This window comes from Falco punctatus, assembly GCF_963210335.1.
Source record: "Falco punctatus genome assembly, chromosome: 4".
In the NCBI taxonomy this organism is placed as follows: Eukaryota; Metazoa; Chordata; class Aves; order Falconiformes; family Falconidae; genus Falco; species Falco punctatus.
In genome coordinates, this window is record NC_137583.1 from 591,507 (window position 1) to 616,220 (window position 24,714).

The 24,714-nt window shown below is 44.5% G+C and overlaps 1 protein-coding gene across 6 annotated transcripts; it reads left to right on the top strand.

Annotated features, from left to right (window-relative positions):
- On the top strand, window positions 1-24,702 carry LOC308062453 (uncharacterized protein). Of its 6 annotated transcripts, none has more exons than XM_080383973.1 (7): window positions 1-5,207; window positions 10,886-11,032; window positions 12,667-12,874; window positions 13,459-13,545; window positions 13,956-14,003; window positions 21,915-22,000; window positions 24,553-24,702. In XM_080383973.1, exons 3-7 carry the CDS (start codon window positions 12,785-12,787, stop codon window positions 24,680-24,682), a joined length of 441 nt encoding a protein of 146 aa, XP_080240099.1. In that variant the 5' UTR covers window positions 1-5,207; window positions 10,886-11,032; window positions 12,667-12,784; the 3' UTR covers window positions 24,683-24,702. The 6 variants fall into 6 exon arrangements, with proteins under 6 accessions (XP_080240099.1, XP_080240098.1, XP_080240103.1 ...); XM_080383976.1 differs by lacking the exon at window positions 10,886-11,032 and adding an exon at window positions 18,683-18,773 and having other exon boundaries at window positions 2,845-5,207; XM_080383972.1 differs by lacking the exon at window positions 10,886-11,032.
- Window positions 24,703-24,714: the final 12 nt, after the last annotated feature.

Genomic DNA, 24,714 nt, shown 5'->3' on the forward strand with positions numbered 1-24,714 from the left:
CAGTAAGCAGCAGCCACCTTGCCAGGGTCCTAGCCTGGAGGCTTTACCTGTGCTGTGAGCCCAGCACTGGCTCTGCAGCTAATCCATCAGTATGCTTATTGGTTCTTTGCAGACATCTTTCCAAAACAGCCTGACTTCATGAGCTCTTCAGCCTCACCACAAAAAATCTGGTAGTATTTAGAAGTACATGTGATCTTCTCCCTCTCACTCTTCCTCTTTCACTCATCCTCTTTTAACACCTAGAGGGATTCAAGTAATGGTATCTTGAAGCTGCACAGGGGATACACATTGGAAAATCAGGGGAGGGAGCATGGTCTGCACTACCATTGTTGCTCCCTTAGCATGAGTCTGTTTGCCTTAGTGTCTGGGATGCATCTCTGAATCTTTTGCTGGAGCACACCAGCCTTTGGTCTACCTGATAACTTTCTACGGGAACATTGGAAGAAGGACACAATTGTTACAGGAGCCCTTCTGGGATGTATGTTGCAATTCTCAGAATGGCTTTATTCAGATGTGGGGGAGAAAGAGGTTTGTCTGTCTTCCACTGCATCTCTCTTACAGAAATTCAGACATTCAGCGTGGGATGCTAATAAAATCCTCTTGCCAGCAAAGCATCTTTGGGTAGCTGTAAGTATCACTTCACGAGGAGCTACTGCATTTCCTTTAAATGCTCCACTTTTACGTGGTGCTGCTGTGCAGCTCCTTTGGATGGGAACCTAAAGGGATAATTGTCTCCCACAGAAATATAAATCTTCCTCCATGTGTACACCTACCCCCCAGCTGTTTGCTGTGCCTGCCAATCTGTGCTCCCCAGCTATAGACTCCATGTTCTGCATCTTAGGGAGCAGTCCTCCAATACAGACTGCTTGCCACGAGTCCCTTTGTTGATGCTTTTGGTTGCCTCTGGTCACAGATGAGAATTATCCAGCCTTTAGTTTCCCGTTGGGATCTAGTCCTCATTCATACTCGGCTAGCTGCTGATGGAAAGTTCATTCTGTGTTACAAAGGTCATTCAAGGCCATCTCCAGGCCATCACTCGCAATGTCTTCACATGGCTTTATCGAGCAAGGTGTGAGCTCTTTCTAATTCTAACTGCACCTTTCTTGCCTGCAGCAAAGCTGTTCCCTCTTCTTTTCTCGTTCTTAGTTGTCCCACCTTCTTTGTCTGCACATTGTCAGAAACAGCAACTGTCTTCTGCTATAAAGGCAGAAAAGGGTCAGCCTTCTTACCAGCAGATAGTGTTTATGGTGTTGTTTTACCAGGATTCATCCTTCCCATTGCAAGAGCCAGATTCTACCACCTCTGGTAATTAATTGACAGCATTTTGGGCCTGAAATAGTGAAACATCCCTTAGCTTACGCCATGTGAATCACAAGCTCTGTAGCTGTAGGAACAGGTGGATTCCAAAGACTCTAAAGTAATACCCAGCCAGTTCAGGAGATTTTGTAGCCATGGAGAACAACTAGAAAAGAATTCTGTGAGTGGCCCTAGGAATCAGCTGTTCTGGCCTTTTGATGGACATGGTTCTGCATGAGTATACGTAACTGTGGCCTAGTTAGAAACTTCATGTCATTGAGAAGAGAGCTGTGAGACAGTCTTGAGAAGCTGCCAAGCACATGTCAATCCTAGTACATGTGTGTGACCCACTTTTTAGCTTCTCCATGGGCAGAGGCTCCACAAACTCGTAGCTTATTCCCATGTTCTGCTGTCCTGACCGTGAAGTCATTAGGCTTTCCTTAATGTTCAGCCTAACTCACTTCTGCATTGAAACTGACTTTTTATCCTATCCATACGTTACTACTTTCCTATATGCCACACTATTCAGTGTATTTGAAAGCCATTATCATGTTCCTCCTGTTCTCCTATCTCTATTTTTAACAACCCAGTTCCTCAATCTTTCCTCACAGGCCATGTTTTCTAAGCCTCTGATTTTTGGAGACCTTCCGGCAAATCCACAACTTTTCTCAAAGTGAGATTTTGTAACCTTGCGTCATCCAGAGAGTTTGAATTGCTGTTGAGCATAATATGAAAGAATTAAGAAATATAATATTACGGGGCACACTTCCATTACAATGATAAAATAGAGCATAGCAAATCTATTTCTTATCTTGTGGAAATCACACCTCAGCCTAATCTCTAGTTAAAATATTCATTAATACAGCCTAAATAATAAGCATGTATAGAACAATTACTGTGAAACTAGCTTTCATTACAGTTACGAGATACAGGTTTGTGCACATGAGAGGGTCTGACAAGATCAGGACAGCAGTGAATGAAGCTCTTTGTATACACCTGTCTAACAGACAGGGATTATACACAAATGAATCTACAGTTGGTGTTAGCCTGTGTCTATCATGCTATACCACAGTGACCAGTCTAGTTTCTGGAAGAGAGAAGATAAGGAACAGGGATGCAGGCAGAGACTTGCACTGCATTGTGGTAAAATCTGGATGTTTCCTAAAGGAAGCTAGTAACTATCTCGCAGGCACAAGCTAGCCCTTGTGTAGAGCAGGTCTTGCTGCAAACACACCAGACCCTCTCAGGACATTAATAGATTAGCAAGTCACTCAGGAATGGAAACCTTGCTAATTTGATATTCCACCCCCCACCGCCTATCTAAGGGGAGGGAATTTGAAGGACTTCTGTCCTCCAGATTTGGCTGCTGCTGTTTTTCTTCTGCTTGGTCCAGCTCATGCTTCTTCCTCCTTCATGGGGCCTCTGAAAGAGAAATTTCCTAAGATGGTGCAATTGTGAACAGGCTCTCTTCTTAAAATTTATTAATATTTGAAGATGAGGAGAGGGGCACACATTTTTTTTGTGGTTTTGTTTGTCTGTTTGTTTGTTTTTTAGAAAAAAAAAAGCTTTACAGTGTGAGACTTAAGGAACTCAGTCTATTTAATTTTTTTGAAGAATAGTGTGAGTGGACTTGATAACAGTGTAGAAGTATCGCTGAGCAGGGGAGGTAGGAAACAGGTAGGCTGGGTGCTTATCTGAGAAGAGTATGATAAGAACCAGCACCTGCAATGTGAAAGCACACAAATCAAATTGTAAATTAGGCATCTTTTTTAAAGGGGATTAACCACTGGAACACATGTCCAACAGTAGTGGTACATTCTCCATCCCATGATGTCTTTAAATCAAGAACACATGATTTTCTGGGACTGATGTTTCAGCCAAGTATAAAAGTTTTGGGCTCAGTCCAAGGATAATGATGAAATGACAGTCATTTATATACAGAATTATTGAATCATTTTTCTTGGCCTTAAATGCTAATGAAATTATGAAGTGTGGATATTGAATTAAAGACACTATTCTTCAATATATGCCCAATAAAGGTTAAATAGGACTCCATGTGCCAATTTTATATCTGACATTTTCTAACTAGAAGTTTAATTTTTACAGTATTAATGATGTTCTTTGTACTTGTGGACAGTCAACCATCTCTGGTTTAGTGCTGTAGAATCAAGTTTAAAATTTCCTTGCCAGGAAGTATCCATACGAACTGCAGATTTCTTCATTTCATACAAAGTATAACAGTTCAAAATCTGACCTAGACTTTGATTACACTGTTTCTACAGCATGCATACAGTTTTGTCTCTAGTGATATTTAAAATAATATTAAAATATTTTAATTTAAAAAAATGAAAAAAAAATTGCATGTTTCTATACGATACAGTAGTGTGTCTGCAGGAAGATTTTTGATGGATTAGCTACATATATTTAAGCATTTAGATTAATAGATAATTTTCAGGTACTTGAATTCATATACTTTTAAATGATTTTTAGATCAGATATTGTTGCAGGGGTGCTTAAAGGCTTTTCTTAATATTTCATGTTCATTTTGTTTTATTAGTGGTTAGGAGCTCCAAGTAAAGTCTTGAGGCACTTTGTCTAAGACCTGTGTAATTATGTGTGGGAAATTTATTTCTTGGCCAAGAAAATACTGTCTAAATAAGCCAGGTGTTCTGTGTGTTGTGTGTTATCCCCATTTTACGTGTGGGAAACTGAGTACAAAGGAACGGTGACTTTCCTGAGGTTACAGAGGAAACACATGGCAGCCCCAAGAACTGGACACATTTCCAGAGCCCCCATGTACACGTTTAAAGAAGAGATCATCATTCCCGTGGTTTAATAAGCTAGAGACTGGTATTTTCCAGATTGCAGTAAGTGATTTAAGTGCATTACTGACACCTTCATAAATCACCAAGGAACTCAAGTGATCTTTTATATGGACAGCTCTGAGAAAAAAAATTAGTTTTCAGTTTATTCAATTGTACTGTCACTGTAAACAATATACTACTTGACGTAAAGAAGAGTCTCAGACTTTGTCTCTAAGATACTCTGATGGGTTTTATACAGGTACAGATTGAGATTTTTTTTTAATTTTCTGGGTTTGCTAATGGTGCAAAAAACACAATATACATGTCTTAAATATACCGAGTCAGTCATATGAAAAGTCTGCATTCTTTTTTGCAAAATACTTCTGGGGACTTTTGCCAGCCCTAATGGTTGTTCACATAATTAATGTTGAATACTGAACTTAGAGCCATGTATATTTATGCTCAAGTGAAGTCAGCTTCCCATTTTTTTGTGGCTTACAGTAAATGCCCCGAGCACATTTTGCACTCAGATTAATAACCACTTTGTTATCACAAGCCTTCCTGGGGCTACCCATTTGGGGTTTCTTTGTTCTGGTATTTTACTTTCATAAAACAGGGTCAGCGTGATTCTTTCTAGCATTTGTAAAGAAGGAAGTCTGCGAAACGATCTGTCCCCTTTATTCAGATCATTCATTTCACGTTTGGAAACGGGCCTTATTTTTAGCAAGCAGGGCAGTGGTACAAGCTGGCTGGTGTGAGTGGGTTGGGGTGGGGTGTTCTTATTTTTGGTTGTTGCTGGTTTAGTGTGAGGTTCCAGGCAGGCTGAGGTGAACTCAGTTTCACTTGCTGTTGCTACTCAGGACTGCCATCGGAAGGAGGTCACTGGCAGCGCTCATGCTGCTTTCCATATTGCTAACTGGGAGCGCAACAAATAGCACTCGGCTCATTGTAAGGCTCCTGAAACGAATGTGTGCAGAGATTTCTCTTAGCTGCTTCTCTCCAGTGCAGGAGGGGTGTCAGCTGCTGGATACCTCTGTCTTGCTCTCCTGCCCTCATTGCTAGGTCTGCTGGGGTCAGGTCAAGTGGTGCTGCCCAACTTCTCAACAGGTAATCTTGTTCCTTTCTTACCGCATTAGCCAGCCTGCATTTGAAATGTGTATGCCGAGCTCATCTGCAAAGCACTGGGGTTTATTAAGGCACAGGGATTAATAAATTGCATCTTGCTGCCTCGTATGTCGCCATGGCAGGTGCCAAAGTGCCTGTCCTCACAGGAAATTCAGAGGGCCGTTTCCTGGGTTTGTGCAAGTGGACAGTGTTTGGCTGATGTCAGTAGTTGGGCTGAACAAGATAGTAATTTGGTGGCGGAGTGAGGCTTATCTGAAGTAAGAAAAGACTCTGATTTTCAATTTTGTTTTAGTAACCACAGATTTCTCCTTATCCTTTTATTACCCTGTGAATACTGTTGTTTCTTCTCCACTGGTTTAACTCTGCAGTGCTTGGGGAGCTTGCTTTTTGGTGAAAGTGTAGGGACAGAGACTCTCAAGAGAAGAGAGTCCTTTATCAAACATTTGGGTCTCTGGGCAAATTCCCTAAGGGAGAATTTTAACAGACTCTTAATGTGCAATGCTGGGGAGTCTGCAATCCTCAGAGAGGCACTGAGTGTCACTGATCTTGCTTGATACTTTTGCGAGAAGTGTTGGAAGGGTGTCTTAAGACCTCAGGTGGAGGCCTCAAGACTTGGGGTCCTGAGTTGGGTACGTGAGTTTCCTTGGATAGAGATGGTGAGAACCCTGTCTCCGCTGCCTGCTCGGCTTCGGGAGCAGGCGAGAAGCGCTGTGCAGGCTGGCAGCGCTGCAGCTCCAGGGACCCCTAATCGCACCCCAGCGGTGCTGTGCCGCGTTCCCAGGGCAGGGGACTCCAGGTTACAGCTTTGGCCAAACTGATCCCACTTCAGCTTCCTGGGGAAAGAGGGTGAGGGTGTGTTTTTCTGCCCAGCAGGATGTGGCTGATCTCGGCTGTTTTTCTTCAGTTGTGACAGCCTCTCCTTTGTGCTGCCAAACACAGCATGGGGGAGGCTGCTGGTGCAGTCTGCTAATGTCTTGCTCTGTTCCCTTCTGCTGGGGTTTCTGAGTTGTACCCTACAAATCAGAATGATTTAATCCTCAGTCTCTCCACCCCAGGTTGAGGACAAGTGTTAATACTTCTAATACTTCCAGTGTTATTCCTTAATCTTATAGACAGAAAATGTGAAGCACAGAAAGATTACGTGACTTGCCCAAGATGAGAGTCAGGAACAAGTTCCAGATCTCTCTTCTTCTCTGGTCTTGGCATCCAGCATGCTTTTACACGTCTTCCCTGGGATGGTTAACTGCCTCCTTGCTTTGCCTGCTCTGACCACAGGAAGCCTGGGCCCTTGGCAGGGCTGGGGAGCTGGTGGCACTGAGGTAGGACTGAGGTTGAGCCCTTCGCTGTGGGAGTATGTGGCAGCCTTCAGGAAAAGTCCTGCACGTACAGAAATGAACAGAACCTCAGGGCAGCTAGGATCCCCACCTGGCCTGACTCATTCCACAAACAAGTGCGAAGCCTCACTTTTCCAAGGGAGAAATGGGACTATGTTAGGCTAGCTACGGCAGAGCCATGGTAGTATTTCTATGATTAGTGGCGGTATGGATTAGGATAAGCAGGGTGCCTCTCAGACTGGTAGCTGGCTCAGGTATCTAGACAGAGAAGTTCACAAGCCTTGCATCAATCATAGGTTTGTTCAAGAGGTGCCCTTGCAGTGTGCCGAAGCTGGGTGCTCAGGATCTGGGAACTAGGAAACAGAGGCTGTTCATGTCCACATCATTGCTTGAGACTCGCTAATCAGCAACCCTTTTCCCATGTAGCTGTGCATGTCTCCAATGTAAAAAAAGTTTCCAGCACTGTTTCCTAGTAAACAGGAGTTTAGTCCATAAGCTTCCATCGCAGCTGGTAGCACCTGTCTACTGTGCTGGCTGTCTCAGAGGAACAGGCACAGGCAGGATGGCTTCTTCCTGCCTCTCTTGGGGTCTCTCCCCACAGCCCCATCACCAGCATAGCTCAGCAGTCAGGGAAGTATGCACCACTTTGTGGATGGGGAACTGAAACACATGAAGGCCCTTTCATTAGAGTTACACAGAGAAATCTATAACAAAGTCGGAAGTGCAGCTCTGTAGGTAGCTACCAGAAGTTCCTGTTCAGGCCTTGAACTGGTCCCTAGCGCTGATATGAAATATGGAAGCCTGTACAGTTCCTGGGGTGGTTTATCTGTCCTCTGTAAGCTTGAATAGTTTCTGTCTTCTGAATTGGATATTCTATCAGTTGGGACATGCTGGAGGTGGTGGAATAGCTTGCTGGTTGAATCAGTTGGGAAGGTCATGCTACTGATGTTACACAAAACCTGAATTTTTCCAACTGAACTGTTGCTTAGCCCATGCTTCTCAGATAAGTGGGAGGTTAAGTTAGTCAAGATGTCCTCACCGAAAACAGTTTTGAGAGTAAGAATCCTTATCATATTCAGAAGTGTTGAGCTCGGATTGCAAAGCGTGTAAATGACAGCCAAAATGGTCAGGAGATATGATCACATCCCAAGAACTGGAACACACTGGCTTGTTCAGCTGGGCAAGATAGATGGGGGAGATCCAATTAATGTGTCTTTATCTCATAGAGTAGGTTTAAAAATGGAGGAGAGAGGAATGCTGCTGCTGAAGGACTCTAGAGATGCTAGAACTAATGACAATAAATTGCTCCTTAAAAAAAAAAAAAAAAAAAACAGGCAAGGAAATAGGAGTCTTTTAAGCATGACACCAAAGAAGGCTTAGACTTAGCCACTAAAAGTAGTTAGGGAAATCGCCTTGTGAGGTTATTTATGTTTCTGATATGTGATCGATGAGACCATGGCAGTTACCTGCTGTTGCCACAAGCTTGATTTAGTAGCCCATAAGTTCCTCATTTCACAGAAAAATCTGGCAGAAAAGTGCATTTGCCAGAGCGTTACTACCACTGCTCTTTCCCAAGGGAGATATTCTAGAGCTTGGCTGTCCTGCTTTTCTGGTAAAACGGTCCATGGGGAACCATGACAAGCTGTGCTATTTCTTGATCTGCTGCGAGATCTGAAAAGACATGAGCATTTGATTTCTTGGAAGGTGAAAGTAATTTCTCATAATGCAAGTGCAGATGGTTATTACTACAGTTACTGGAATGAAAGGTTTTTCTCTGCCTGGCCTTTTTAGTCCCCTTCTTTAGATGTCTTTAACAAAGTCTTTTATCCTCTTCCACTTGATGCAGGACTTGGGCCAAATCCCCCCCTCCCTTTTACGAGAGTGACCATGTTCACGTCAGTGAAGTTACCCTGGATTTACTTTGTCACACGTGACAGCTGAACAATGGTGCTGTGCTACTAAGTGGGAGTTGTGCTCTGTGGATAGTTTTTTGCTATTATTATAGAGACAGTGCCGGAGTTAAGGCTGTAATGAAGGGCCTCTTATAATCATGCTCCTATTATGCCTTGAACAAGGCTTTCTGAGCTCTGTATTTCCTATGCGGGCACTGCAGCTAGAGTGTCATTTTCTGGTAGCCCTTGCTGTGAATCATGCACACAGTTTAGGGGGTTTAGTACGATGTCTCAAGCATCCCTGTGTCCTATTGTATCTCTCCTAAGGACATAGCCTAAAATTTAACCTCCCCAAGGAAACAATTAGGAATGGGGTTCTGCCATTTAATTTGCCTGCCCAAGTCAGCAAGCACATCCACAAGGCTTCCTCTGTAGTCTGTAGAAAGGAAGAAGTCCCTCAAGAACACTACTCGGTACCCTGTGTTGGACTACAGCTCCATTGCCCTGAGGAGGAGCTTTTCTTTCTTAAGAATTTGGTATGGTAGAAAAACTGGGTTTGTACAACTTAGCACCCAAATCCGGTTCAAAGTATTAGACTGTGAGAATCCCCTGCCCTCTGCCAGGTCCCTGGGAATGCTTTTGGGACATGAGATGCTTTGTTTTAGGTGATGTCTCTGCAACACAGAGGTCTGAATACTGCCAAAAACATGTGTTCACATATCTGCATCGTTTGCAAAGCTGCGTACTTGGCTGACATAAAGGTGATTTAAGGCCTGTGAGTGTCTGGACTTTTTAGATCTTGCGGACAGTGTATAGGACTGGAATTCAGCCCTGCTAGCTCCACTCTCAGCAGGGAGTGCAGTGACCCTGGAAAACATACCTGGGTTTTGGTATACAATGGGAGTCAATATTGGTTTAGGTTTTTATATATATAAATGGAAAGCTATTGTTGAGAAATTTGAAGTAGAATTGCAGTGGGTGCTTTTGCTTTTTATGCATCTTACATTGAGTCATGTAAAATTTACAAAAGCCCTAAGAGCTGATGCTTGTATAGCTTTGCTTGTGTTTTTTTCTTTCCACACCAGCCTTCAAGAAGTATGTGCCTTTAGTGGGTGATGGGAAGGTGGAAGAGTGATGTACAAAGGCACTGCTATCTCCTGGCAGTCTCTGTACTGTTTGTCTGCAGTCCTGCCTGTAGAAAGCTTGCCAGGTATGTGAAAGACTTTGTAGAGTGTATCAGTCTAACAAGATTTAGAAAACAATCTTTGCGTAAGAACTGACTTTCTTTGCATCTGGGGAAAATGAGTTCTGTACACTGTGGTTGCTCCTACTTGAATAATGACATGCAAAATTTGGATTTAATGCAGGTTTCAGTTACGGTGAACTCGTAAGAGAGGCTATGTCAATAAGAGGAATGGCTTCAGTGTCTGTCATGACTGCATTGTTAGAATGTGGTGTGAAGGCTGGAAGTTTTCTTGCGGCATCTGCCAGTGATGCTTTCAGATTCTGCGTGTCCAGCCTGAGGTGACCAAGCAGATAGTGTGATCTGAAATTTAAAAATAAAATACAGATACATAAGTCAGCCTTCCTATCAGCACAGCCTTCACCACATATACTACATCTGCGGTTGTTTTCTTTGACAATATCTGCCATACCTCATCATTCATCCTGTTCCTTACACTTTGGCATTACCAGGAAAAAACATGCATATATGATGCTTTTCAAGGACATGTTTATATTTCCTCCTTAAATCTTTTCCACACACTATCATTAGGACCTGAATTCCAAGAAACACTGAACCGGTGCTTTCCAGTTGCTGTGATCCATAGGTAGAAGCCGTGTGGTCAAAGCAGCCATAATGTCTTCTCAGGGCGCTGGCTCGGACGGCACTTTCACACTTGCACGTTCCTATGGCGTTGTCTGTTCCCTTTCCACGGGCGCCTGAGGGGAGGCTCAAGCTCAGGAGGCTTCAAGCCACCTTTGCAGCGCTCTGGGCTGACCCCGTGTGCAGCACAAGCCAGGGCTGGCTTGGAGCTCCCTTGGGAAGAGGCACCAAGGCTCCTCTGCTCTTCGGGCAGTCCAGGGCCTGTGTACCTCGGGGACTGCCTCCTGCTTCAGCTAGCCCCACGTGCCAGGACCAGCACAAGGACGTTTGAGCCCCAGTTCTGACCAGTAAATGCAGATGCAGGAAACAGTAGCTGGACCAGAGGGCAGGGTGTTTGTTGTCATCTACAGTTAAGGCTGTCTCATCTTTGGAATTTGAACATCTGATTAGACTACACAGCTCTGGTAACAGTTCCTGAAAGCACAGCTCTTCTCTGAAAGAGACTGCAAAAGTGTTTCATGCTTGTCTCTGAGGGAACTGGCAGCAACTGTGCATGGCTTGCAAGTACAGAGAAACTTTTTTTTCTTTTCCTAACTGTCTCCCCTCCAGACGCAGCCTGAACTCAGAGACCTGAGCTACAGGCTTTCCATCGCCCTCTGATCAGAGGTTTGGAATGAAAAGCCGAGTGGTGCAGCAGCACCTGTGAGCCAGGTGCCAACAGTGAGCACAAAGGGACAGCCAGAGGGAGTTTGCTGGGTAGGGCTGCTCATGCATGAACTGGAGCCGAACCCAGCTTCTGCCCTCCAGCATTATGTTGAAGAAAACAGTCACACTCTTCTTCATGGGGCAGCTGTTCTCTTATTTGCAATGCTGCCTTTATTGCCTCAGGCAGGGCCTGCCAGAGGGACTTAGGGACCCAGCAGCGCTCAGGGCCCATAGGACAAAGAGCTGTTAAAGCACGCTGTTGTTACCTTTAATTTAACAAGTGAGAAAGGAGAAACAAAACAGGTAGAGCAAAGAGCTGCAAAAAACCATTTCTTAGGTGAGGGTAGAAGAACTTCTATAGGCAAGGCAGATTACACACACAATGTCTAGGTGAGAAGGTGGCAATGGCTTTGCACAGAAGTTGGTTTCCCGGCTGCACTATTCTCAGCTATTTATTTTGTGGTAAAAATTACTGACAAAAGAGGATTCAGCCAGCACTGCTGGTCTCTATCCAGCCAGGCTCAGTCCCCTCAGCCCATCTCATCTCCCTCCTTGAGCTCTCCCTCCTGGGCAAGAAGGAAAGGAGGGCCAAGGTCTGAGGGAGGTGCAAGTGCCTTTTTCCAGCAGATCAGCAAACTGGGAGCTGGACTTGGATCCTTGGCTAGGGTTTACTTACACGCAAGCAAGACTAGTGACCTCCACCTCTCTTAATGAGCCTGGGATTAAGGTGCCAGCTGAGCTTCTGGTGAAGGTCTCTTTCTGCATTGGGATGTGGGGGTGTAAAGGCTCACAGTCAGACTGCCACCTTCTCTGGCAGACAGTGCCAGAGGAGAAACCTCAAGCAGCAGCAAGGAAGTAATTGGTGTCCTATGTACCTTCAACAGCTTGTGACCTTGGTTATTGGAGCAAACAAGTCAGATCAGGGCTCATTCCAACCACAGCAGGAACTAAGCAGAGCTTGGGGACAGCGAGGAGGTTGGCAACCCTGCTGATACAAAACTTGCAGTAGACAAGCCAGTGCTCCAGATCCAAGCAAAGCCCAGGTCTGAGTGACTTCTGTCCTGTAGGAAACAGTGAGCCTTGTGCAAGACCAGGGGCTGAGCACTCTGAGGTGGGGTCAGGCCACCTCTCCAGACAGCACCTGTTCAGCCAGTGATTAGGAACAAACTCTTGAGGGGCAGCTCCAGAGTCACATTCACCTCTTTAATAAGAGTTTGTATCCTGATACTTGTTCTCTTAAGCATCCAGTTATAAGGCTCTTTCTGCTGTGAATTTGGTCCTCAGGATTAGCTTTGATTAGCTGATGATATAGGAGCTCCAAATGAAGCTTTGCCCTTGAATTGGGCATTTTTAACTCACCACCACCACTTTGTCTCCCACCTCCTTCCTCCTCAGACAATGGAAGCTGACGAAGAGGGGAGTTCAGAGAGCTGAACACATTGTCTTTGTTTGGATGAAACTGGCTAACGAGGGAGGAAAGGTAGACAGAGGTACCGACATGCTGTGGCACCTGGAGCAATCAGCTCCTTTGGCCAAAAGCCTCAGAAAGCTGAACAATAGGCCATGTAAGGGAATGGTTCAATTAATATTTATGAAGCACGGTTACGCTTCTGAATGTCTGCTGTGTCCCAGAGTCTTCCAGCGGATAGCAAGCTGTCATGCCTTACTCTCTCTCACTATTCCAGCCTTGCAGGTAGAGGAGAATCCATAACAAGATAAAGAAAGAGGAGATACGTTTTATTTCCCAGTCCATGGAAAAATAATCTGTTGGATTATCATCTGGAAACTGTGGAAGGTGCCAACATGAGCAACGAGAGGCCAGTGAACCCCGACACATCTACACTGACTGAGGGCCTGAAGAGAAAGAGGGGAAGACCAAAGAAGCAGCCACAGGTGAGGGCACATCATCCTGAGAGGCTGCCTGAGGATGCTATGGCCTTAGCCTAATAGGATTTGCAGGCAGCCCTGGGAATCTGCTCACTAACAAAGAGCAAGGGAAGCTGAGGTATGATGTTGTAAATATTACTGCTATTCAGGAAAGCAGTGATATTTGCACCCTGGGACATCTCAGCCACTGGCTTCGGATGTGCCTCTAATGTGTTGAGCCATGTCTGTTCAGGCCAGTAAATGGCATGAGAGGAGCTAGGCAGATCTCTGTTCCAGTCTGGAGATTTTCAAGTGTCATCAGCCTCTTTTTCTGTACCAGTAGCTAAATACAGTGGAGAAGGCCAAGGCTTTTTCTCTTCCAGGCACTATGGTCAGAGTTCTGGGAACTTATTCATTTCCCCAGCCCAAAAGACAAAGGGGTAGGGGTATTGCCATCTTCTAATGCACTTCACAGCTGGAGAAGCAGAGACAACCAGGTATTTAGTGGCCTGGGTGCTGTTATTGATATAAGATAGTCTAAGACATATTAGAATGAGAAGCTGTAAGTTCCAGGGAAGATCCTGTTTAAATGGTTTTCTCCTTTTATCTAGGAGGAAGCTCTGGGACCATCGCCAGTGAAGAAACCACGAGGAAGGCCAAAAGGAAGCAAGAAAGTGACTGCTGTATCTGGACAAATGGTAAGAGTAAATGGTTTATATTTCTTTATGGGTGAGAGAGGAGCTGGCTGTCCCTGCTAGAGCAGCAAGCAGGGAGGTTTCTCTTACGTTAGTGATAGACAGTGAAAATTGCCCCTAATTCAGCTCAGCTTTAATTGCCACTGTTGGACAAACCAGTTATTGTGGTTTTAGTCCTGTGTTGCCATCGCCTGTTCAGCAGCTTCCTTCTAGTGTTTCTCCTCCACCATTGCCAAATAGTCACAACCAGTATAGTCTGGCAGGGGTTTCCTCCTCAACTGTCTTCTATCCCCAGCTTTCTTCTTTTCTGCTAACTGTCTCACAACAGCCTTGGCCACGTTCAGTGTATTAGTCATAGTGCCCAGCAAATGAGAGCTGAAGGTATTTTTCCCCCCGCTTTGTCTTCCACAAAGGTAGGACCTTCTGCTGGGAAGAGGCCAAGAGGGAGGCCCCGCAAGTGGGTGAGTACAGCATTTAGCCCTTTTCCTCTTCTCCAGTCACGGGTCCTAGGGGATTTTCAGTTGCATTTGCTCTTCTCAGGCTCTCTATCCGCACCAACGTTGTTTCAGCCTAGGTGGCCTGGAAATCTAACACATTTGGGAAGCTCTGACCTGCCTTTCCAGTCACCCCTAAGATTCAGGTCCTGAAGAATTCTGAGAGCCCTGGAGAGCTGCTGTACTTAATTCAAGACATGTTAGTCTTCCACAGTACTTTCCCAGGCTTGGAATGTCAGACTAGAGATTGCATCCTTTCCCAGGCAGAGGGGTTGTATACCCAGGAGTCTTGAAAGACTGAAGTGATTGCATAGTGTGTCAGTTTGTCTCAAAAGAAGACACTTAAAATTAAGCAAATAGAGAAATTTCGTGAATGACAAAACTTTGAATCCTGCCAGCAGGAAGCTCTTCTATGCAGCAAACAATGGATTAGTAAGAATCAGTAAATGAAGACAGAACATTTCAGGCATGGAAAAAAAGGTGAAAGCTTTTAATCAATAAGGCTATTCAGCCCTGTGAACAATTAATGACATTATCTGTCATTAGGAGTGATTTTAAAGAACCCCACAACAATCACAAACCACTAGTTGGTGTGTATCTGTTACCACAAAAAATTCTAGACCAAATGCAAGCTGTGCACTTGCTGCAGGAATCTATAGGTTGGTTGTAAGCTGTGGTGCCAGAAGAGTGCATGGGTGGGAAAGAGACACTGGGTGGTTCAGCAGAAACAGAGGGATCTAGCAGTCCGTGAGGGCTGCGCAGGAGGCTGGGAAGGAAGTCTTCACCAGGGAGGAAGTGTCCACATGTCGGAGAAATTAGAAGACTTATCTGACATGACAGTGACCTTAGGATTCAAATGTTTCTTGGATAGTGGTGGAAGGGAACTGCAAATCCAGTGAAGAACTGATTCTCCCAGACAAGAGATCTACTCCATAAATCTATACAGTTGCTGTTTCTTCTTTGAAATCCAGATGAGAAGGCGACAGTCTGGTTCAGCACATAGCTTTTGCTTAAAGTCTGTTGCTTTTTTTAAGCCCACTTATAATTATTATGTTATTTAAATACATTGTGTAAGGAAGTCCAGTATGTTACCAGTGCTTAAAGCAGCCAGCTGTGCAAATTGGGATCCTTTAAGCTCTATGGAAAAGCATTGGAGGCCAAAATGGCTGGGTCTTAGAGACAAAAACATCATACCTGGTGAGTTCTGCTGGTGTCATTCATGGGCTGGCAAATCTCAAAGACAAGCAGGAGGACACAGAAGGGCATGAATAAAGGACAGCGTTCTCCCTTTCAGTAGTGGTAGGGTGCTGTGGCCAGGTTGTTGTGAAAAGCCCAAAGTACATTTGGAGGAAAAGGAAACATCTTGGGGGTACAAAGCAGAAAAAGAAAAAAAAAAGGTTGTTTTTGTTGTGTTTTTTTGATGGGTTTCTTTTTTTTTTTTTGAGGTTGTATTTGTTTTTTAGAGAGAGGCAGAAATATGACAAGGGAAAAATACAAAGCAGCAGCAAATTAGGAGAGAAGATGCTCTTTTATGAATTAGGTGTAAGCAAGCAAGAAAAATGACCCTGTAGAGCTCAGAGAGATCTATACTAGAGCCATGTGCACTGGAGAGCTGTCAGAAAGGGGTAAGGAGGCACAGCCAGTTCTAGGTCTTGATTTCCTATCAAGCACAGAGTGGGTCAGAAGGAGCTCAGGCTCTGTGGGGAAGATGTTCTCCTGCCCAAAGACTCTATAAGCAGGGATACATAGATTGCTCCCTGGACCAGATGAGAACCACAGTCCTGGTCAAGCAGAGTGTCCAGCACATCAGGGACTGTGAGAAGGGAGACGTTGTTACCTGCTGATGGAGAGCAGAGTTGAATGTTGCTGAGCTGGACTGAGAATGCCAGGGTAGTACTGCGAAGTGTGAGACACAGCATCAGCCTGAACTAGGGCTGGGCACGGGGATCTGTATGGCCAGAAAACATACCTCTGACTCCCCAGGTAACAATGATGGAAGATAACTTTATCAAAATGAAGTAATAGGTAGTATAGGTGTTCCCTGAAGGATCATGATTGCAGGGTTCTCCCTGCTCTGAGAGTTTGTCCCAGATGAGGGGGTTTCTCACCCCTTCGTGGGAGGGCTGGGCACTGGCACTGTATTCTCCAGCTGCGGTTGAGACTGTTCGAACTCTGATTTGCAACAGATTTCAGACAGACCCTGGGGGCAAAAAGGTGGAAGTTTCAGGAAGCTCAGAAGCTGACAGTTAGAAGTTACTTTAAAATTGTAACCCAGATAGAAAGCAATAGCTAGGAGAGGAGTTGTGCTAAAAAGAAGCACTGCTGAAAATAGAGGAACATCACATGGCAAACCTCCACCAGGTGAATGTAGGGTCAGGGACTGGCATCCAGATGGTTCCATGAGGTCTAGCAGGCAATCTGAGTGGTGTGACAGCCCTTGGGAGCAGTGAAAGGTGGCAGGGCTTTACAAGCAGCTTTGAAGTAGTTGGGACATTGCTAGATTTGAGATGGGCTATGAGGGATATTCATTAGCAGGTGCAATTTGACCTGGCCACGTGTGAGGGGAGGCAGAGGTTGAAAGGAGAGGGGGAAGGAGGCCTCAGCTACTGCCTTGCCTTGGACAGTGGTACAAATGGATGTGACCTGTATGTGTAGCCACAAACTACAATGGGTAAATGCAACTGCAGAGGCCAGAGGACTCCAGGCGAGCTGGCAGGCAGTTTCTGGCACTAGTTGATGTATTTTTCATCGAATCTGACATAGGCAAGTTTAACCCTCAGGAGTGCTATAGCGTTCTGCTTCCTGCCTGGTAAGGGAAAAAGGCAGTGAAATTCTGTGGGAGCAATAGATTCAGTCCTAGCTTGTCCTGTCGCTGTGATGCAGTCTGAACTGGGGCCGAGAAGCCTTGGCTGTGAAACTCTGTTATTGTGGGGTTCAGGAAAGCCAAAAAAAGTGAAGTATATTCTGTATAAAGCTGAGGATCCTATGCAGGACAACTCTGAGAGATTCAGAGCAAAGGGCAGTTTCTAAAACACCTGCTAGTAGGGCTGTCTTGTGGTTAAACTGACAGTAATGGTGACAGAGGAGATGGCTTCAGCCCTGCTTTGTAGCTAATCTGTGTGCCTGCCACTGCTGCCAAGAGAGGAACACCCCCCTTCCTCCCCAGGGAAAAGGAAATGGGGGCAGCCAGGCAGCACCAAGAACATGCTCCCCAACATTTTATGTGGCACAGCCAGCCATGTGTGTTGGCAAAAGCTAACATCTGAAATAAAGGTAGCTGGAATAGTTTTCCTGTCCTATGTTCTCTCCCTCTCTCTCTCTCTTTTTTTTTTTTTTTTTAGAAGTGGAATTTCAAGATAAATCTTCCATGCAAATTCGTATTTTTCTGTAATGGTAATCTAATTAAAACACTTTCTTATAAATTTAGTTGGCTCTTTATTCTTCCTTGAGACCTTTATGCCACATGGAAGAAGCAAGACAATAGTTTGGAGCATCCTGATATCTCCCAGGATCTACTAGTAGTGGTAGTGAATGTCTGGTATCCCTCAGCTGTGTGTGCACCCTATGCTTTTCTTTATTTTTTTAGAATCATAGAATAATTTAGGTTGGAAGGGCCCACTGGAGATCATTTAGTTCAAACCACTGCTCAAAGCAGGTCTAATTGGATCAGGGTACTCAGGGATTTGCCCAGTCTATACAAACACCTATAGCATACTAGAAATAGATTATAGCCATCTCTAATCTATAACAGGCTGCAAATGAGGTTGGAAAAAACTATTCCAGCCATTCTCTTCTGTAACTGATTGTAATAGCTTCAGTTGTAGGCTTAGGCTTGGGGTTTTGTGGTTAAATTGAGTTCTGTGCCAGAGCTGTAAGTTAGGGTGTTTGTTACTGTAAACAGTGAGCTGCGTAGTAATTTGTTTTAAAAAACCAACCAACCAAAAAAAAACCCAAACCCAAACCAAAAAAAAAACCAAAAAACCTGTGCTACGTGCTGGTTTATTGACATTAAAACTTTTTGTACGCTGGCTCATTTTTCTTTTTAGTGTTTCAAAATGTGTCATTCTAGCTTTGGTTAGTGAATCATTATGATGTTTCAATTCAAAATTAACTTTTTTTAACAGCTGAGGAGTAGGAGGCAGGGAGGCAAAATCAAAGCAGAAGAAAAAGAACAGCCATTTGGATTTTAATTTTTGATGGACAAAATGTTTAGTTGTTCAGGACAGGAAAATACCTTGAAATATAGAAAGTGCTTTCAAGGATGAAACAACCTTCTCCATAGCTGTGTAGTGGGGAGATTTTTTCACAATGTTCAAAATTTTTTGCAAAATTTTTCAAAATATTTTAAAAAAATATCTCAAAAGACTGGTATTATCGTAGCTTATTATGGGTTCTGATGACCATTCAGAGATGCTTGTGAATGTGTGCAGGCACTACATGCAGTGTTGCTTGCTCTTGCATATGGTTGGGTATAGGCAACGGTGACAAATGGGCATGCTTTCTAGGCTGCACAGTCTTATTTAAGTAACATTGATCAAAGGCTTTTTGTTTTAAATCTACTTTATGTATTTGCAATTTTGTCCCTTGATCCTAATTTTAGGGGTGGGGGGTGGGGTGTTGTTTGTTTTTGGTGTTTTTCTTCATAGCCTCAACTATTGGTCCAAGAAGGAGTGTCTCGGGAAGGAAATCCTCAGGGAAGCAGTGACTTGAATTCGAACTTGGCGCCAGCCACACAAGGTTTGAAATTAGATAAGTATAATTACATGGGACTAAATTGTGCAGCCATGCTCCTGGCAAACCATGCATGTACCCCCAGAGCTCGAGCACTGGCTGCAGTCATTCTGGTAAATCCTACAGAGGAGAATTTGGAAGGCTTCCAGATGCATTACAACAGGACATGTAGCACATTCCTTCCACCTAATGAAGCTGTGGCCACTTCAGCAGAAGTGAAGGCAGAAAAGAGGGGTGGGAAGGAAATCCCTATCTCTGTCTTTCCAAAAAGTCACATATCTGAGCTTCTGATGACTGTTACAGGTATGGCTCAGTGAAATTCTCTGGCTGTGGTATGTAGTCTGTAGAAAGTGAAAATAGTTGCTCATGAATGTCTTGCGTTACTTAGGGGTAGGGGTGGGGGGGTGGGGGGTTGAGGAAAGTTGAAGATCCCTTGACAGTTGGGACATCCTGATATTCTGGATTAACTCCAGCATGCCTCCATGATAGTCTTGCACTCTCCTTCCCAGTGTGTGCTCTAAGGCAGTGCTCTCTCCTGGTGGCACAGGAGCAGAGATGCTAGTGTATCAGCAGCACAGAGAATGATGACACTGGCAAGTTTCAGTATAGGGCTGCAAAGTTATCTAAGCCTCTCTGAGACGAGATGCCAGATAACTGTTATCCCTGTCACAGGAACTTACAGATGCCCCAGCCTCGCTACAGCCCTGGGGAAGAGCAGATCCATGACCATCCTGTACCATTGGGGGCCGTTTCTGAGGCAGATGCCAGGAAAACTTGTGTGCAGCTGAGTCCTACCTTCAGTGAGCATTGTAGGAAGCTATTCGTTAAACATTTTCTCTTGAGGGGGAAGGGGCCAGCAACCCAAGAGAGGCAGATGTTGCCTTGTTTTGCCATGTGGTCAGCACAGCTGCTCCCTCATCCCGCTGCCGTTAGTGCAGTTGAGCGTGGCGTGCGAAGCAAGCTAACTGATGCTGGGCAGCCGAACCCAACCTGAGGTTCTTAGAAAGCCCCTGGAAATGCTGCATGATAAAACACCAGCGCAGTTAACCTCAGCTGCTCGATTCAGTTTCCTCTCGAGCGCCTGCTCCTGTATCACTTCCTGCCACCAAGCTGTGTGATGCCATCAGCAGAGCCACAGGCTCACAGATGATGAGCTCACCTCCTGCCCAGTCGTTGCCTTTTTGTAGTACTCTTCAGCATCGCCCAAAACCACAGCCGATGTGGGTACTTTCTTCTTCCTTTCAGTTTGAGTGGGACCGAGGGCAGTGACATGAGGAATATGTTTCCCTCCTGTTGCAATGAGGTAGAACCAGATGTGACAGGATAAAGCGGATGCTGCGGTCAGCACAAGACAGCAGTGCAGCGCATGGTGCTGCGTGCTCAGCACCAGACACGGAGAGGGGAGTTTTACTGTTGGGGAAGGCATGTGCTTCTGTAAGAAAAAAACCTGCTAGCAAATCAGTGGGATTAACCAGAAAATCAGTGGGGATAAGCGTGTACAGCATGAAACCTGGAAATCCTCTGGAAAATTTTGTAGCAGTTGTTATTCACTTGGGAGCTTGAGACGGAGCAGTAATCCTGTCTTAGAAACTTCTGACTAAAAAGGGAAAGGGGAAACTTACTATTCTGACTTGCTGGAAACTAAATCCTGTGGCTTGTCTGCAAGCAAGATGCAGCTGTAGCAGCTTTCAGACAGTTTCTGGATTAACCCATTCTGTGGGTCTGGGTTTAATTTAGATATTAAATGCCTGCAAGCTTTTCTGTTATGTGTGCAGGAGGCTACTGCTCTGAGATTTGTTGTCAGTATTCTGCAATCACGTAATAATCTTCTGCTACAGGCACAGCCAGAGCTTTTGGTCATTGCGGGGTTCATTGGTTTGCTTTTTCCTTTCAGGTGAGGATTTTTGAGGTGCTGGCTAGAGAGAGGTCATGGGAGGATACACATGCTTGCTTATCCTGCAGGTTGTATGCTGTAAAACTCCGGGAAAGAGATCTGCCCTGGGCTTCATGTCTGCAACATTAAGAAAGAATTGCTGAAATAAACAATGACTGACTCCCTGGTTTTCAGTCAGTCTGTTACAGGGGAAATCATGAAATAGGAAGAGCCGAACTAGAAATACGCAAGACTTGCAAACCTGCCAAGGGGCAGGGAGCTGCTTTAAAGCTAGCTGATATTTTCCCATGGCCTTTAGTTGGGGGATCCAGCTCCAATTTTCCCAAGGCACTGGTTATGGGTGGCTCTAGGTTATCCAGGAGCTGGCAGGGGTTTGATGATGGTTCAGACTTTATTGTGTTGCTACATGCAAGTGCTGCCAATCACAGCTCAGTTGTTAAAGTTTTTGGTTTCTGGGCCAAGAAGCAATTGTCTTCTCTTCCAGGAGTACCACTACCAAATAAATGATTGATGAAGCTGATTCGTAGCCTCCTAAGCCACAAAAGCAGCCTGGGTTTGTTTCAGTAACTTTGCTTGGTGAATGAAGTATAGGTGTGAGAGGGAGTTTGCTTTACGGCAAAACTTCCAAGCCGCAGTCCAAAGCCAGAAGCAGCCTCCAGACCTTGCTCCTTGCCTGTCTTTCCTTCCCCATGTTCTCAGTACATCGAGAGAGCAGCTGCCAACTCCTTTGTCTTTGTTCCCTCTGCTGCCCCAACACCTCAGCTTTCCTGAAACCATGGGGTTAGCCACAGATCAGAGCAAGCATGTGTAGCCATAAACATTCCCCACTCTGAGGCATTTTTTAGACCTTCTGTGCATCTGCTTTCCTGATGTTTACGATGTTGGGTAAGGCACTTCTAGTACTCTGTGTCTCATGAGGATCCAGAGTTGCACTTGGAAATACATAACTGCTCACCGCAGAAGTTGATCATGTGTGTTTGCACAGCAGAAGCCAGAGGATTTCATGCAGACTGTAACTTCTGGGCTTTCACTAGCCTCCTGCTGAGGCCGGCTGCCAGGGAAACCAGTGGGTCAGTCTTTAGCCTGGAGCTGGCAAAAGAGCAATGGGAATGTTGCTGTGAAGACCTTTGTTGTTTGGAAGCAGATTCTTGCCACCTTTTAACCTTGCACTGACTCTGTAACGGGGCATTTGGGCAGCTTGGCTCCTGGACCCAGAGCTCTAACCCTCTCTCTCCCGTGATCTTTCCCTTTAGGCATCACTGGAAAAGATGGTTCCAGGCCCGGCAAAACTACTGGTCTTAGGAGATCTCTTGAGTAACATCCTTGCTGCAGCTCAGTAGTATGTCACCTGTTCATGTCTTGCTGAATCCAGAGGACTGGAAAGCAAACGGGATTTTTAATGTCATATTTCAAATTCTTTCTTTGTGATAGTTTTGGCCAAGCTTTCTCTCTGTTGTCTGTTGGCTTACCCCAAACATCCAAGCAGGGACTTAAGGGAAGAAATGGCAAATGCCTTGTCAGAGAGATGCCTTCCACGGTTTGTAGTACATCTTTTGTGAGGATATTGATCTTTCTTAAGAATACTTGGGTAACAGGGTGCCTTGCCCTGCCACAGACAGCAGTAGTTGAACAGAAGGCTAATGTTGACTCAGGAGTGCAGATACAGTGAAGGAAATCTATTTACACAGCTAATTGCTGAACTTATATGTCATATCACTTCTGATAGATTGATGGAGTCCCAAGAGTTAAGTTTTGGTCAGTTGCCCACAGGAACTGCATCTGAAAGACAGTCTTCGAGTCCTTGACTATATGGGAAAGAAAAACTTCCATGGCATTTCCAGCTTACTTAATAATGCTGTTGCTCCAGTGGTCAGTAGCTTGGATGGTTTATAGGAAAGTTCACACCCTGATGTCTTGGGGATCGGTTCAGAAACTTTTATCCTAGCATTATCAGCTTAGGGCCATCCCCTATAACCAGCTCCTGGCCTGGTGGCACTCCCCTGAATTTGATAGCAACTCTGAGTGCACAATGTTTACAAGCTTAGTCACAGCCACTGGATTTCATCACTTCAAAGGACCGTCTGACAAAGGTTGCTTCCCTTCAGAGCCCCAGGATTCAATTTAAATTAGTTGGTACTTTTAGTTCGTAGTGTGTGTATGTGAGGTCCTCTAGTGTTGCAGTTATGCAAACAAAAGCTTGCTGATACAGTCTAGTTTTGGGAGACAGCAGTAGCCAGTTGGTCAGAGATTGTGGCTGCCTGCTCTGTCTCGCATTGTATTGCAGATTTGTGCTTTGTGTCACAGCTGACCTTGCTAAATTCTGAAGAATTGAGGGTATTTCCAATATCCAGTTGTAAACAGTGAAATTCTAGTGGTATTTTCCATCTCGTGGATGCTCTGCCTGCCTATTAAAGGGACAAAGTGGGTATTTCAATTACCTTTGACAAGATGTAAAATTGGCTAGCTTTACAGTGTTAAATATTTAAACAGAACATAATTGGCTTAAAATTTATGGCAGTGCATAGCAGAAACCCATGAAATGGTAGTATATATTGAGCTCATTTATTATCCTTTCATCAGAGGTTTGTTCCCTTAGCAGGTATTTGTTTAACATGAGAAACTGTATGCAGAACTAAGAGGAAAGGCTGATTGGAGAGAGATAATAGGAGAAAAAATATTTCTTCCTTCTAGGCCATTTTGTCCAGTCCACTCAGTTTAGCAGTGATCAGTCCTGATCCTGTTTATTCTATATCTTGTCTGGTTTGCCCTAACAGTATTTTCTTGTGTATGGAGTTTGGTGGTCTCAGTAGAAAACTGCATCACAGATAACCTTTGTGCCTCCCCTACCACATATCACATACAACAAGGATTAAAAGGATTAGATAACAGGGACAGACATAAATCTTACGCTTTAGGATGAGGTGTGCTGCCAGGTATGGGAGGAGTTTGATCCCCTGCCCCTGCTCTGTGGATAAATCCAGGTGGGCACAAGTCTATAACTGTTGATGGTTACATGAGAAGATCAAACTGGATTTCCTCTGAATTCAGGTTAGGGAGCTGCTCTTCTTCCATGGACATGCAAGTTCAGCTGCAGGTCATGTCTGCATTTAAAGTCCGCTCCAGTGGCAGACCAAGATATTTTTACCTGCTTCTTTTAGCCGATTTTCAGGCAAATTGGCAGGTTCAGTACTCTGCTTGCAAGGCTGTAAGGCCTATTTACTTAACCCCTATTACCTGAGAGTAATAGCTGTTACAATGTGAGACTGGAACTTCAGCTTCCTCTAAATGGATTAGGGATTGCATCTGTAAGACTCAGGCTTTTCTTATGACATCAGTCAAACCTTTCTCAGCTGGTGGCATGGACTAGGGATGGAAACTGTCTCAGTTAGATACTAAACCCATCTGCTTTAGGTCAGCAGTATTCCCCTAGGACATGCATACAAAATGCTTCTCCTAAAAAAAAATAAATTAAAAAACAATCTGGTCTTTGCTACCTCTTAATACTCCATTGGGAAGCCACAGTAGAAAACATGTCTCCATAAAAATGTAAGTGTTCAAGGAACAAGCAGAATTCCACACTATTAGGAGGTACTCTTTGAGTAGCTAAAATCCCAGTCCATAGCTTCAGCTTCCATGTTTACACAGAGACTTGGAATGAAAGCCAATGCCTATTAAAGGTGGGCAGGATTCTAGCCATCCTCAGAGAGCTAGGATCTCACACTGGATTACATGGATTTTCTTTTTTTGAAATGATAACCAATTTTTAATTCCCATATAGTTAGTTACCTTTTCTGCGTAGCCAAATCCTATGTCTAAGCAAATTCATTTCAAGTGTTTTTAAGTTCAAGACAGTTTTGGTCTGACTCAGTCAAAAATAGGAATTTATTACAGTTGGATTCAAAACACAGGAGCTGAAGAAGGTTTCTTACCTAGCAAAGTTTGGAAGATTCTCATAAACCGTTTTGGTGAAGGCATGAAGAACATTGGCAACTTGCAAATTAGCCTTGAAGTTTGTTTTTAATAAAGGTATAAAACATAGTACCTTAGGCTTCT

Coding starts and splice junctions, on each gene's coding strand:
- LOC308062453 (XM_080383973.1), top strand. CDS start 12,785: ATGAGCAACGAGAGGCCAGTGAACCCCGACACATCTACACTGACTGAG. Junction 12,875..13,458: donor GACCAAAGAAGCAGCCACAG/GTGAGGGCACAT, acceptor CCTTTTATCTAG/GAGGAAGCTCTGGGACCATC. Junction 13,546..13,955: donor CTGCTGTATCTGGACAAATG/GTAAGAGTAAAT, acceptor TCTTCCACAAAG/GTAGGACCTTCTGCTGGGAA.